The sequence below is a fragment of the Anabrus simplex genome, chromosome 11, assembly GCF_040414725.1.
Source record: "Anabrus simplex isolate iqAnaSimp1 chromosome 11, ASM4041472v1, whole genome shotgun sequence".
NCBI classification, from domain to species: Eukaryota; Metazoa; Arthropoda; class Insecta; order Orthoptera; family Tettigoniidae; genus Anabrus; species Anabrus simplex.
In genome coordinates, this window is record NC_090275.1 from 122,060,130 (window position 1) to 122,073,818 (window position 13,689).

Consider the following 13,689-nt stretch of genomic DNA (forward strand, 5'->3'; position numbering starts at 1 on the left):
CTCATTTACTTGCCTAACAGAAACTATGTTCCGTGCAATAGTATTCCTGGTCAAGAGTCCTACCTCACACTGTGCCCTTCCCTTCGTGAGACCCATAAAGTACACTTTATAATCTCCTAACTCTTCCTCGTTACCTCCTCTTACCCAAATATCATTAACTCCTAACACATCTAGATGCATCCTCTGTGCTGACTCAGCCAGTTCTACTTTCTTTCTTCCATAAACCCCATGAGTATTGATAGCTCCCCATAGCATTCCATTTTGTTCACCAGGTTGTTTCCGAGGAGTTCTTCACCAGTCAGATAGAAGTGGAACTCCATTTTACTCTCATAGGTCCGAGGCTTGCTAAAATGTCCTGAGCTCAGTATATTCTGTGAATCAGGATGCTACCGTACTTACATGTAGTCCCTGATTAGGGACTACCTTTGAATTGTATAGTCCTAACGCCTGAGCACAAGGAGGGCCATAACTTAGAATGTCCGAGATGCCCACTGCCATTTGATAACAGCTAGTATCCTGACTCTCGGGACCACTTACTAGACCACTCAGCTGTTGCCCATGGTTCACGAACTAGGACGTGACTACAGTAACCCACACCATGAACCATAGCTATGACAACACTGGAGGAAAAATGAGACATTATATAGTGCAGGCACATGAACAACAACAAAACATAATGAAAGCAGAATCCAAGCAGCTGAGATGAAATTTATTAAAGGAACACTCAAAAGGATAAGATAATGTAGAAATCAGAGAGGGAATTGGACTGCCTAAACTGTAAGACAAGACAGAGAGCAGTGAGCTGAAATGATATGGACACATGATGAGAATGAAAGAGGACAGAGTTCCAGAGCGAGAGAGAATAATAGAAAGGAGACGACGGGGAAGGCCGAGAAAGAGGTGAAGGAGGGTACAGAGAAGAGAGGAGTAAAAGTAGAAGAAATATTGGAGGAAAGAAGGGAGTGGTGGAGAGATACACAACTGTGGAGGTCCGTGATTCACATCCCAATCCAGAAGACTGGAAATGGTAATGAAGAAGAAAGGGATAGGTACGTATGAGCAGTCAACATAGGAGGTATGAGAATTTTAGAAAATGATAGGATAATAAAAATTCATGCAAGGAATATTTAACAAGTTGTAAAAGTTGACAACATGTAGAATACAGATAAAGGTATGAATTGTGGAGAAATTGGCAAGGATGTTCAGTCTGTGGAGTGCAAATGGAAATGAGCATACTGAATCTTGGTGATGGAGGCTAAAGTGAAAGTGAGGAGCAGACCTCACTCTTCAGAGAGTGCTTGAAACCCAGGGAAGTTTGGTACTCTGTTCAGTACTTCACAACTTATCTTGTTGCAGGTTACAGGATAACTCAGGCGCTGAGAGAGCGGGTGTTTGGTTCTATCGTCAAACAGGAGGTGGCCTTCTTTGACAAGAACAAGACCGGGGAATTGGTGAACCGTTTGTCTGCAGATACATCGGTGGTGAGTCAGGCAGTCACCATGAATATCTCAGACGGCCTGCGCTCTACCATCATGGTGATCGCCGGAGCATCTATGATGGTCAGTGACTTTTGCTTGTGCCTCATTTGTTTATCAATTTCCTTCGTTTTACCCATAAGTAGATGATATTGTTATATAAGATAAAGTTAAGTTGTGGACCCAGGATATTGAGAATTTTGTAATGAAGATAAGCATAGTTATAAGTAAGAGAACGAGCAGCAAACTGACCACATTTCTAACATTCTTTTGTCAAGTTACCGCTTGTAAACTTCATTTCTAAGGTAAACAAGTCCAAAATAATCAATCACAAATAAACAAAATCACTTGGCATTGTGTGGAAAATACAAAGATAAGCTCCCCTCTAGATGAGTGCAGTCCTCGCTCCTCACTTTCACCTATTCGATTCTCTTCTGATTAATGTAAATGGTCGTTTGGCTCTCGGTCATCAGTCTGACCAGTGTGGTTCGTACCATTGTCTCTGTACTCAGAGCCCTAAGTGGCTGATGGCACTTACCAGTCTAAGACTAAATTCTAAAAGAATTCAATTATATTAGGTCCACCTATTCAGTATGTTTCTGCCGTTTATTAAATGGTCTGTTTAAAAGTTACATAGTTGTTAAAAGTACTTTGGTCATGTTTCGACATGGCTTAGAGGCTTAGAGGTCATCATCAGCAAAATAACAAACGAACAAAACAACGACAAAAACAGTGATACATAAAAATCCGAGATAAAACACAGTCAACAAATGCAATGGGAGTTTAAGTTAAAATGTACATAGCTTCAGTATTAAAAATATATTCAACAAGTACAATGGAAAACTGTTAAAAATGTACATGGATTCAAACTTGGACAAAATAAGTTGATAGTGTGCATATTTAGTATAGTATTAGTTGGCTGGGGGAAATACTTAAAGACTGGTGAAGACAGATGTTGTTCTAATCCGTCATATTTCTGGAAAGCGGAGTGAATTTTTTAAAAGATCCATTGTATAGCCAGATATAGCCAGGATGTGGAGGTCAACACTGACCCAACCTGATCTACACAAGCATAGGGCCATACTTGTGTTCTCTGTGATGCAATACAACGGATCTTTTAAAAAATTCACTCCGCTTTCCAGAAATATGACTGATTAGAACAACATCTGTCTTCACTAGTCTTTAAGTATTTCCTCCAGCCAACTAATACTATACTAAATATGGTTGGACTCACACTATCAACTTATTTTGTCCAAGTTTGAATTCATGTACATTTTAACAGTTTTCCATTGTACTTGTTGAATATATTTTTAATACTGAAGCTATGTACATTTTAACTTAAATTCCCATTGCATTTGTTGACTGTGTTTTATCTCGGAGTTTTATGTATCATTGTTTTTGTCGTATGTATTTCTTCCTTGTTATTTTGCTGATGATGAACTCTAAGCCAGGTCGAACATGTCCAAGGTATTTTAAACAACTATGTAACTTTTAAACAGACTATTTAATAAATGGCAGAAATGTATTGAATAGGTGGGCCTAATATAATTGAATTCTTTTAGAATTTAGAATTTCGTCTTAGTTACTGGAAGTCAATACGGAACCGGAATGAGGTTTATTACTTACCGGTCTCTCATAGCTTAGATAGATAGATAGATAGATAGATAGATAAGAAATGGGTGAGCCCTGTCTTCGCAGAGCTCCACACGTAGGTCTATGAAGACCCTTTGTGCCCCTTAAACAGGTTTGCCTAGTCCAGCCCTAGTGCTCCTATAAAGGATACCAGTGTCCGGATATTGGCATTCCTGATGTCTTCCAGGCTCACAAAATGTGAGCCAAGGTATCGATGTCGAGTGCTTGCAAGTGCCTCGCACGGACATAACACATGCGCGGAGGTCTCCTCCTCCTTACCGCATCTTCTACACATCGGATCCTGGGTGATTTTCATGATGTGTAGGTGTCTCTGTAAGGTATTGTGGCCTGTTAACAGTCCAACTACCATTCTCATTCTGGTCCTATTCAAATTCATTAGGACCTTTTTATAACTTTGGCTAGGCCCTTTGATAAGTTCACGTGCCTGCCTTGCTATAGTTAACCTCTTCCAAATATCTAAGTGAGACTGGTTTGTCCACTGGGATATTACCAGTCTCACGCTTCGGAGTGACACTCCCAGGAAGGGCTCTGGTCCTGTGAAAGAACGTTTTGAACCTTGTTTCGCTAGTTTGTCAGCTTCTTCATTTCCACTGATACCTGTGTGCCCAGGGACCCATAATAGGGTAACTGAGCTAAATTCACACAGCTGATCTAACATCCTTTGGCATTCCCATACCAATTTTGATGTTGTTTTAACTGCACATAGTGCTTTTAGTGCTGCCTGGCTATCACTGCAGATAGTGATGCATCTTCTGTGTCCAGGCATATTCCATATCTATACAGCACAGGCTAGTATTGCGTATACTTCGGCCTGGAAAACAGTAGCATATTTACCCATAGGAAGGGAGAGCCTTGTCTTAGGCCCCCAGACCCCGGCGCCTGTGCCCGTCTCCGTCCGCGAGCCATCTGTGTACCATGTACAGCCCGCAGACTTAAGACGGGCCCCAGCATCCGCGGCCCACTCCTCCCTTGTGGGTATCACCACTGTAAATTTATAATTCAAATTAAAGCTAGGCTTCATCAGATCCCCGATCATCATTGTCATAGGGCAAGTCTGGTGGAGCCTTGTAAGAATAGAGGCATGTCCTCTATTCGGGTTATTGAAGGACCATCCTCCGAGTGACCAGAGGTGATAGGCACTCATTTCCGCTATTACCTTAACATATAAATGTAAGGGGGGAAAACCTAGGATGGCCTCCATTGCACATAATGGTGTAGTATCCAGTGCCCCTGTTATTCCTAGACACGCAAGTCTTTGGACACTGTTTAACTTGGTGGTCACAGTTTACTCTCTGAAGCTGGCCACCAGACTAAAGATGCATAGGTGATCGTGGGCCGTACAGTAGAGATATAGAGCCACTGGACCACCTTAGGTCTTAGGCCCCAAGTCTTACCGACGGCCCTTCGACAGGCCCACATAATCTTGCGGGCCTTATCCACCTTATGATCTATATGTTTCTTCCAACTCAGTCTTGCCTCAAGGATTACCCCTAGGTACTTAACTGAGGTTGTCTTAGCTAATTTTTTCCCAAATAGGAAAGGCTCTGACAGTCCGTCTAGCCTCCTCCTCCTCCTGGTAAATACCACGAGCTCCATCTTATCAGGATTAACCGACAAGTCTGTCTCGTGGCACCATCTTTCCACCCTACGTAAAGAGCTCTGTACGAGCTCGGAAACCGTGCTGGGGAAATTTCCTACCGCCATCAGGCTTATGTCATTTGCATAGCCTTGGGCGTATATTCCTCCAACATTTAACCTGGTAAGTAGTTCATCCACTACCAGACACCATAATGTTGGTGATAATACTCCTCCCTGTGGACACCCCCTGTCTATATTAGCTCTCAACATTACAGCGTTGAGGGTAAACAGAACTTGACGGCCCTGCAGTGAGGCCATAATCCATTTTATGAGCATACTGCTCACTCCTCTTCTCTCTAGACTACGTTCTATGGAGCCCAAAGATGTATAGTTAAAGGCCCCTTCTATATCTAGGAATACAACCATAGCAAGTTGTTGCTGATCCAAGGCACTCTCCAGCCTAGAAACTAGCTGGTGTAGTGCCGTCTCAACCGACTTCCCTGGTTGATATGCATGTTGATGAGAATGCAGGGGAAAGTCCCTTAATACTTTCTCCCTGATATGTCTATCCACCAGTCTTTCCAAGGTCTTAAGTAGAAAAGACGTTAGACTAATGGGTCTATAATCCTTAGGTCTAGTATATGAAGACCTTCCGGGTTTAGGTATATACACCACCTTCGCCTGACGCCACAAGGAGTACACATACCCCATAATGAGACAGGCTCTAAAGATTCTGACCAGGTATGGTATAAGGACCCCCCCCCCGCTTCCTGAAGAAGTGCCGGGAAGATCCCATCCACCCCTGGGCTTTTGTAAGGGGCAAAGGATTCTAATGCCCACTTAACCCTTCTTGGGGTAACAATCTCTGCGGCTTCCTTCCAGCCACTTTTATCGGGTCTGAAGGATCCGCTCGATTCTACCTCACTATTCGTGACTACCGAACCTGGAAAGTGGGCATCAAGCAGTAAGTTCAGGGTCTCCCTCTCTGTGGATGTGTATCCACCCAAAGGCGACTCCAGTGAACCCAGCCTTGCCCTTCTATCCAAGGTTAAAATTTTATGAAGCCTTGCCGCTTCATGTTGACTTTCAATGAATTCACAAAACTGTCTCCAAGATTTCCTAGAAGCCTTTTTGACTTCTGACTTGTACCTTCTTTGTGATTCTTTGTAAGAATCTAGGCTTTCTTGATCCTGAAGTTCCCTGTATTTATTCCAGAGCCTTCGTGTATTTCTCCTCAGGTGTTCAAGATAACTATTCCACTTGAAGCTTCCTGTTACTCTTTTTGCCTTAACAATAGGGCAGTTTAATTCATAAGAGATAACCAGTGTCCGTGTGAGGAAACTCACACTGAGCTCCAGCTCCTCTTTGTTTTTAATTATATTTGAGGGTCCTCCCTCCAGTCCCCTCCTCACATCCTCCCTAAAAGACGTCCAGTCGGTTCGTCTAGGGTTTCTGTAAGACGGGATCTCGAGGGAGCCCTCTATATAAAACACAATGTGTCTATGGTCTGACAAGGAAGGCTCCAAAGAAACCTTCCAGTCTTTAAATTCCTGTACGATTCCCATGGAACCCAGGGTAAGATCTATGATCCCCTCACTTCTATTATTAATGAAGGTAGGGGTATCACCAATATTCATGATCTCAAGATCAGTTGTACATAGAAATTCTATGAGGTGCTCTCCCTTTCAGTTTGTATATTTGCTTCCCCAAATGCTGTGATGAGCATTGGTGTCACATCCTACTATGAGGTTTAATCCTTGTTTCCTACAGTATATCACCAGTCTCTTTAACTCCTCCGGCGGGGGTGGAGTTTCAGAGTCTCCTGGGAAATATGCAGAGCAGACAACCAAGTCTTTTGGCTGTCCGTCCTCTTCATATCTCACTAGGACTGCTACCAGGTCTCTAGTAATGAAGGCTGGTATAGCCCAGGCGTTGTGATCTTTAACTAGTATACATGCTCTAGGCTTCTCCTCTGCTATTCCACTGAATAGAGTGAACCCTGCACATTTTAGTCCCATGATATGCCCCTGTCTAAGCCAGGGTTCTTGTATCAGGGCGACCGAAAACCTGCCCTTCTGGATACTTCTAATAAGTACCCTAGAGGCCGCTATACAATGTTGTATATTTGCTTGTATGAAAGTAATCATTCTTACCTTCATGCAATACTTTACCTTATGCGGTCTCCGGAACGTGCTGCTCCGTCTCCCGTGATGAGTCTTGAGGCTTGGCTGGCCCAGGTTCCTGTCCGGGCTCCTGCTCTTCGCCCCTGTTAGTCTCGGTATTTTCTGTGGTGGGGTTGGTCCTCTGCTTGTCACGCTTGCCCTCCACCAAGGTGAAGGTAGCCACATGCACCTCGCAGAAGATCTTCTTCCCCACCACTTTCTCCACGTCTCTGGAGTCCATGCTAACCACAAGTCGGACACCTCTCTTCTCCTCCTTGCGGTCGTAGACCCTCCAGCTGGTGGGGTTTAAGCCATGGTTCTGGCGTGCCATTCTTCCCAGAAGGACCTTATTTCCTTTGGTTGTCCTGGTATCCAGACCATGACTCCCTTGTAGGAAGGAAGTTTATCCATGCCCACAATTGTGAGCCTGGCTCCTTCCCACGGTTGTATACCTGTAACAAGACTGGAAAGCCATGCTACAGTTTCGTCGTTCTCGGCTATGATGACGGCCGCACCTCTCGACAGATAGCAATCCAGGAACTGAGGCTTAATGAGCCCCTGCTCCGGAAGCTCGTGTATCAGATTGGTGATAGCCTCTTCCACAGCTTCCACCTGTTTCTCGGTTAGCTGCTGGTCAGGATATCCTACAGGTACTATGGCCATCCTGATCCCAGCTTTAGCTATCCTGGCATATTCCACCTTGGGTTTTTTGAGGGTCTGCAGATCTTCTTCTGGGGTTGCCCCCGACAGAAGTCGTTTCCCCGCTGGCATCTTTGTGGGTGGGGTCCTCTGTGCCCTAGAAGCAGAGCCATTTTCAGGGTCCCGCCTCTTGTGCCCATTGGATCCCCCCACAGTTGTTACTGTCGTGGTATTAGAAGGTCCCTCAGCTCCCGGAGTTAAGCCCTCTTTGGCCTGCTCCCAGGCCTTTAAGGCCTTCTTATATCTCCTCTTCTCAGCGCCAGAGCGCTTCTTCTTCTTCTTCTTCTGGACCTGTATATTGCCCACCTCTTGAGTGAGCCCTCTAACTGTCGAAGATGAACTATCCGAGGGTATCTCCGAAGAGTCCCCTTCGGTTGTTGTTGTAGTGTTTCTCTCGGAGGCCCCAGAAGAGCTCTCCGGTTTATGGATGGCTACCGTATTCATTCAAGTCCCACGAGTAGCTAGGGAAATATATGTCCGCCCAGGCAGAGCCCCGCATACCTGGGTAAGGCTACTTACTTCGAGAGGGCGCCGAGTATCTCGAAGGCTCCGTTCAAGACACATCTCCCATGTGCCATGCACCCCATCGGCACGGGTCGCATTACACCTTAGGGTTGGGCGGTGCTTTAGCTTCCTCCTCCTTGTATACCGAACGGTTACCCAATAGGGCTCCATTCGGCATCGCAAGAAAGGAGCTACTAGTCCCCCTCACCACGAAGAGGATCTTCAATTGAAGAGGGTAACCAGGGTTAGCCCCCTACAATTGTAGAAGCACACACGAGGGGGTCTCTCATAGCTTATCCACATATCTTTCAAGCTTATCATTGTGTTTCTTCCAAGAGCCAAGCACCCTTTGACCTTAGAGTGCAGTCACATTCGTGATTAATTTTACAACCAATGATGACGAAATCCTTAGGGTCCAATTCATAGTCGGCACTTAAACATAAAGTGAAACCCTTAAGTAATAAGGGATCACTTATAGCAAGTATTCACTTATATGAGTTTACATTTCATAGACAGCACTTAAAGATTACACTCATTGATACAGTAAGTATTCACTGGAGATGTGGCAATGCTGTATATTATGCCTAGGCTTCCTGGATCATGTAGTTCTGTCTACCGAATAGTGGGATGATCTATTGTATTTGTTTATCGAAGGACATTGCGCGACATTTGTTGCCATTTTTTAGGTTAAAAGATTGTCTATATTGTATTCGGTTATCAGAATGGATAACAAAACAGCAAGTTGAGATGGCACCTGCAAGAACTTGTGTCGAAGTACATGCACATAATATAGAACAAGCAGATCAATGCAGTTTCTCAGCAGAATATTAATGATGTGGGAAAATCTTGTTGTGGACAATGGAAACTATGAAAATGCCCAGAGTCTAATTTTCTTATATACCGGTAATTATAGTTATTCAGGTACTTGAACCTATTATATACAAATATTCATCCAAATGTAGAATATCTAGCCTTACAACACTTGTTATGATTTGACAAATACCTGCCGATGCATCGTTCCCAGAACTGTCGTTTTCCAGTATCCATCATTCAATTTATTCGGACCCAAAATGTTCCATATAAACCAATGTTAAATTTCCCTGCATCTATCGTTCCTTGAACTATCGTTTTATCACATCGATCGCCAAAAAATATTTGTTCTTGGCCACAATTATCGTGCAGGGATAGATCGTAGGTAAGAAAAATATACGCAAAATTTTTGTATTTAAAGAGACAGCTGAATATTCTAACATACAATAGCGGCAACCTGTTACGCAAAATGTACGAGCGATTAAGAGTTGCTAGTGTTGAGCAAGGATCTCGTAGGCTGGAGTGTTGTGCGCAGGTTATTCACGTGCAACCTCACTACGAGCCTCCTGGCGCCAAAGCTTCTCCTCAATCTACTAACTGGCCCCTAGAAGTATTCTTATTTACAAGAATTACAATGGAGGCACTGTAAAACTTAAATTTGCCCCATTTTTTGTGTTGCTTTTGGCTGGCTAGGGCTATCAGCTTCATTGAAATTGAGAAAATCACGCCGTTTAAAATAGTCACGGCGTGCGCTGGGTACGTTTTATTTAGTCACAGGGTTGTTAATCGCGTCATACCAAGGTGGTGTCAGCTGCACAATGGAACATTTTTCAAGATAAAGTTCAGAACACGTTAACTAATATACTTTCCCAGAAACAGATTACATTAGATAGAAAATTCCAGGCTCTTCTTAATGAATCCAACTCAGGCCATCCAGAAACGCAAACCCAGACAACACACGAACTCAGAACTTAGCCCAATTTCACCAGCCATTCGTGAATCTATCTAAAATTGACTTTGTCCAGGACGAAATAGAAATTCTTTCCAAAGGTCCTAAACATAACTGGCCCAATTATAACATAGCAAATATGGCTAAAAAGTTAATAATTGAGACAGAAACAGCTATTAATAAAATACCAACAGATACTCAAGATGAAGTCAGGTACGAGGCAAAAAAGCAAAAAATAACATTTTCAGTACACCGACTAATATTATAAATACATCGCAGCTTGCAGACAGGAAAAAGATTTGTCAACTCAAAAATAAAATCAGAAATTCAAATATTATTACCAAAGCAGATATATTTTTACCAGATATATTATTACCAAAACCGTTATATTGGACCAAGCAGATTATATTGCTAAAATACAAAATTTTTTCACAGATAAAACCTTCACAATTATAGATAAAGACCCAACTCAGTCCATCCAAAAACAGCTTAAACAAATACTTAAAAATTCTACATGTTTGTTTACCGACAGTCAAAAGAGCAAACTCATTAATATGAACCCTGGCCTGCCGACTGTAAAAGCACAACCAAAAATACATAAAACGGAGTTCCTATATGCCCTGTAGTAAATTTCAGACCAAGCCCTCTATATAAAACGGCGCAATTTATTCAACAATTTTTGAGTAAGCATTATACTTTTCAAGCCAGCAAATCTATTAAAAATACCCTAGAATTAATTAAACAACTGGACAACTTTAAATTACAACCATATCGTAATGCACTCATTCGATATCACTAATATGTATGCTAATATTAAACCAGAAAAGGTCATACCAATTATTTTTAAAAATCTGCATACTCATAGCCGGCTTAGCCAACTAGAAATAGACGATTTTATGCCCATTTTGAAGCTTCTAACCAATAGTAATTATTTTACGTTCAATAAAGTAATATGTAAACAAGATGGTTTGGCCATGGGTTCACTGGCATTAGCCATTTTAGCTGATATATACTTAGACTTTTTAGAATATACAAAAATTGAAAAAGACAAGATATTTGACAATATAGTCCTTTGGTCTAGATTTGTAGACGATATTTTTATAATCCTGGACCAACGTATTACTGATGCACCTTCCACCCTAACGCACCTCAACAACATCGATACAGATATCAAGTTCACAGTAGAATCCGAAACTAATAAGACCCTAAATTTTTTAGATTTAACCATTACTAGACTTCCATCTTCTTTTAAATATAAAATTTACAAGAAACCAACACACACAGCTACGACAATTAAGCAAGATTCCGTACACCCTCCTAGCCACAAAAGAGCTACCTATAATAGTCTAATACATCGGGCTTTTAATGTACCTATGTCTAAAACAGAGCTAAAGAAAGAACTTAACACCATACGCAGTATTGCATCACATAACCAAAGTTTTATAGAACGTATAATTTACAAGTTCAAACACCGACCTAAGTTACAAAAAGGAACAACTAAGGCAAAAACTTATGCAACCTTCACATTCAACCCTGACATCTTCCGGCTAACAAATATAAAAAAAGAAATACTAAAATTTCTTTCAGGACTAACGATAGAAATCTTGATATTTTTCACAATTCTAAATTGGTCAATGCGTCCAACCCTTTTGATAGATCAGGTGTTTACAGATTTCCCTGCAATGACTGCTCCAGTGTTTACATCGGACAAACAGGGAGATCATTTAATATTAGATACAACGAGCATGTCAATGCTATTAGGTACAGGAGATTTTCAGCAATAGGTTAGCATATACAAGAATATGAACATAATTTTCACGGCATTAATAATGATTTGGACATCATTGAACCAATGAACAAAGGTCTGCTATTAGACTTGACGGAGCAATGTTTTATCACATTAGATCAGTATTACAATCCTAACTACAATCTCCATGATCTGTCCGAGAAACCCACAATTTTATTTGATACACTTATTTCGGTGTTAAATCAATTAAAAATACCTAAAAATCAATTAGTCCATAAAACGACATGCAATACGCTGGCTTACTACCCTCACAAGAATCCACGTTCTCCTGACCTACATTCTTCCGTCACCGCAACTTACCCTCCCCCTGCCTAACACGCTCCGCCTAACAGCTGATGCAGGCAAGGCTACCACTTGACCCTTTGCATTCCAGTTCCTCACATACACCACGCCTGGCCACTTCGGGTATAGAGGTGAGTTTCATACCTCAATATTCTTTTCCTTTCAAAAGTGCCTTCTCTGAATTTGGAATTCTAATGTAAAATTCACAATTCACTCTCTGTTTTTAGGTCCGTGTTGGGTTGAGATTGATATTAACTTGTCAAAATCCACCTGATACTGAAATTTTCAAGATCTCAACTATCAACGCACGGCCTCAACCTTACAATAATTTTTGAACAACACAAAAATGCAGAGTTCAAGCTTCAATCATATGAGATGTTTTATAATAGCTACACAAAGACTGTGACATACTAACAGAAAAAATCTGTATGTCATAGAAATTTCAGGAATACATACTAGGTGGAACTGATTCATATAAATATATACAGTAGAAGTCCGTTATAGCGAGAATTCATAATAGCGAAAAATTTACTCGCTATAACAGATTGTCGTTATATCCGATTTTTGTATTAAATTCGGAAAACCCCCCATGCACATTAAAATCGGAATGAAACGGCAATCAGTTTGTTCAAAACTTGCGTTTCCGCAGATGATATCCACACTACGGCTTACTTGTTTGTTATTTTTCGTAATCCGATACTACGTGAAAGTATGTTTAATTTCATTCTGAAAGAAATATAGTACCGTATTTCTCCGAATCCAAGATGAACCCCACTTTTTCCTTCAAGAAATTTAAATCAGGCTCAAAAGGAACTTTGTAAAATCATATGAATGCCTTGTTGTACAGTAGGCCTACGCATTTTTAGACGCCGAGCATTGACTTTCGTCACGCCGTATCTTTTTTTTTTTTTGCGGGTGCACAATTATTCTTCATTTCCGTGAGTTTAAGGACCATTAACTTAACATTGGCTTCATAATACCGAAGAGAATCCGCTGAAAATTTTCCGGCAATACCTATTCCATGCGTCTCTACAATACAATGATCCATCAGGAAATTATTCTTGCTGTCTATAAAACTGTTACTTTTACGCAGCGTCAGATATAACAGGCTACCGCTACACGCATGTCTCGCTTGCCGGGTTCGGCCAAATTCAGCAGCTAGCGATACATAGGCGTAATCGCGGACGTTGAAAGTCAATGAACGAGTTTATATCGCCACGGTATGGCCATTTCACCCTTGCGTTTTTCTTGCACACACCTCACAATTTCATCTTCGACTTCTTTAAAGCGTCCTTGTTGCGGACCACTGAATGCATTTTTTTGTACAGTACACATTTTTTTTAGCTCTTTGTATTCACGCTAACATCAAATATTGGCTTTAGTTAGCCCTATGCCGTATTTTCTTGCGGCTGCACAATTATTCTACATTTCCGAGTGTTTAATAATCATTAACTTAAAATTGGCATCATAATATCGACTAGAACCCGTTGAAAATTTGCCGGCAATACCTTTTTCACGTATCTTTACAATACGACTGTCCATCACGAAAATATTCCTGTTCTCTATAAACATTAATTTTACTATGCGTCGAGTACAATAGACGCGTTATGACTCTGCCACTGAGTAGCCATGGCTTTTCTAAGAATTCGAAGGGTCGCATGTTTTGATGCCATTCTGCAGATTTGAGAAACACTCAGGCACTGTACAACTGGTTGTCGCGGCTAGCGATGTATAGTAAAGAGGCGGTCGTTTATTGTCAACGAGTTCTGT

At 41.6% G+C, this 13,689-nt stretch overlaps 1 protein-coding gene across 2 annotated transcripts in view; it reads left to right on the plus strand.

Moving 5' to 3' along the window:
- Positions 1–13,689, plus strand: part of LOC136883180 (ATP-binding cassette sub-family B member 10, mitochondrial) — a 199,887-nt gene that overhangs the window by 27,989 nt on the left and 158,209 nt on the right. For both annotated transcript variants that reach the window (XM_067155360.2, XM_067155361.2), the window contains exon 3: positions 1,357–1,559. In XM_067155360.2, coding sequence (XP_067011461.1) covers positions 1,357–1,559 — 203 coding nt within the window. The remainder of the gene's footprint in view (positions 1–1,356; positions 1,560–13,689) is intronic.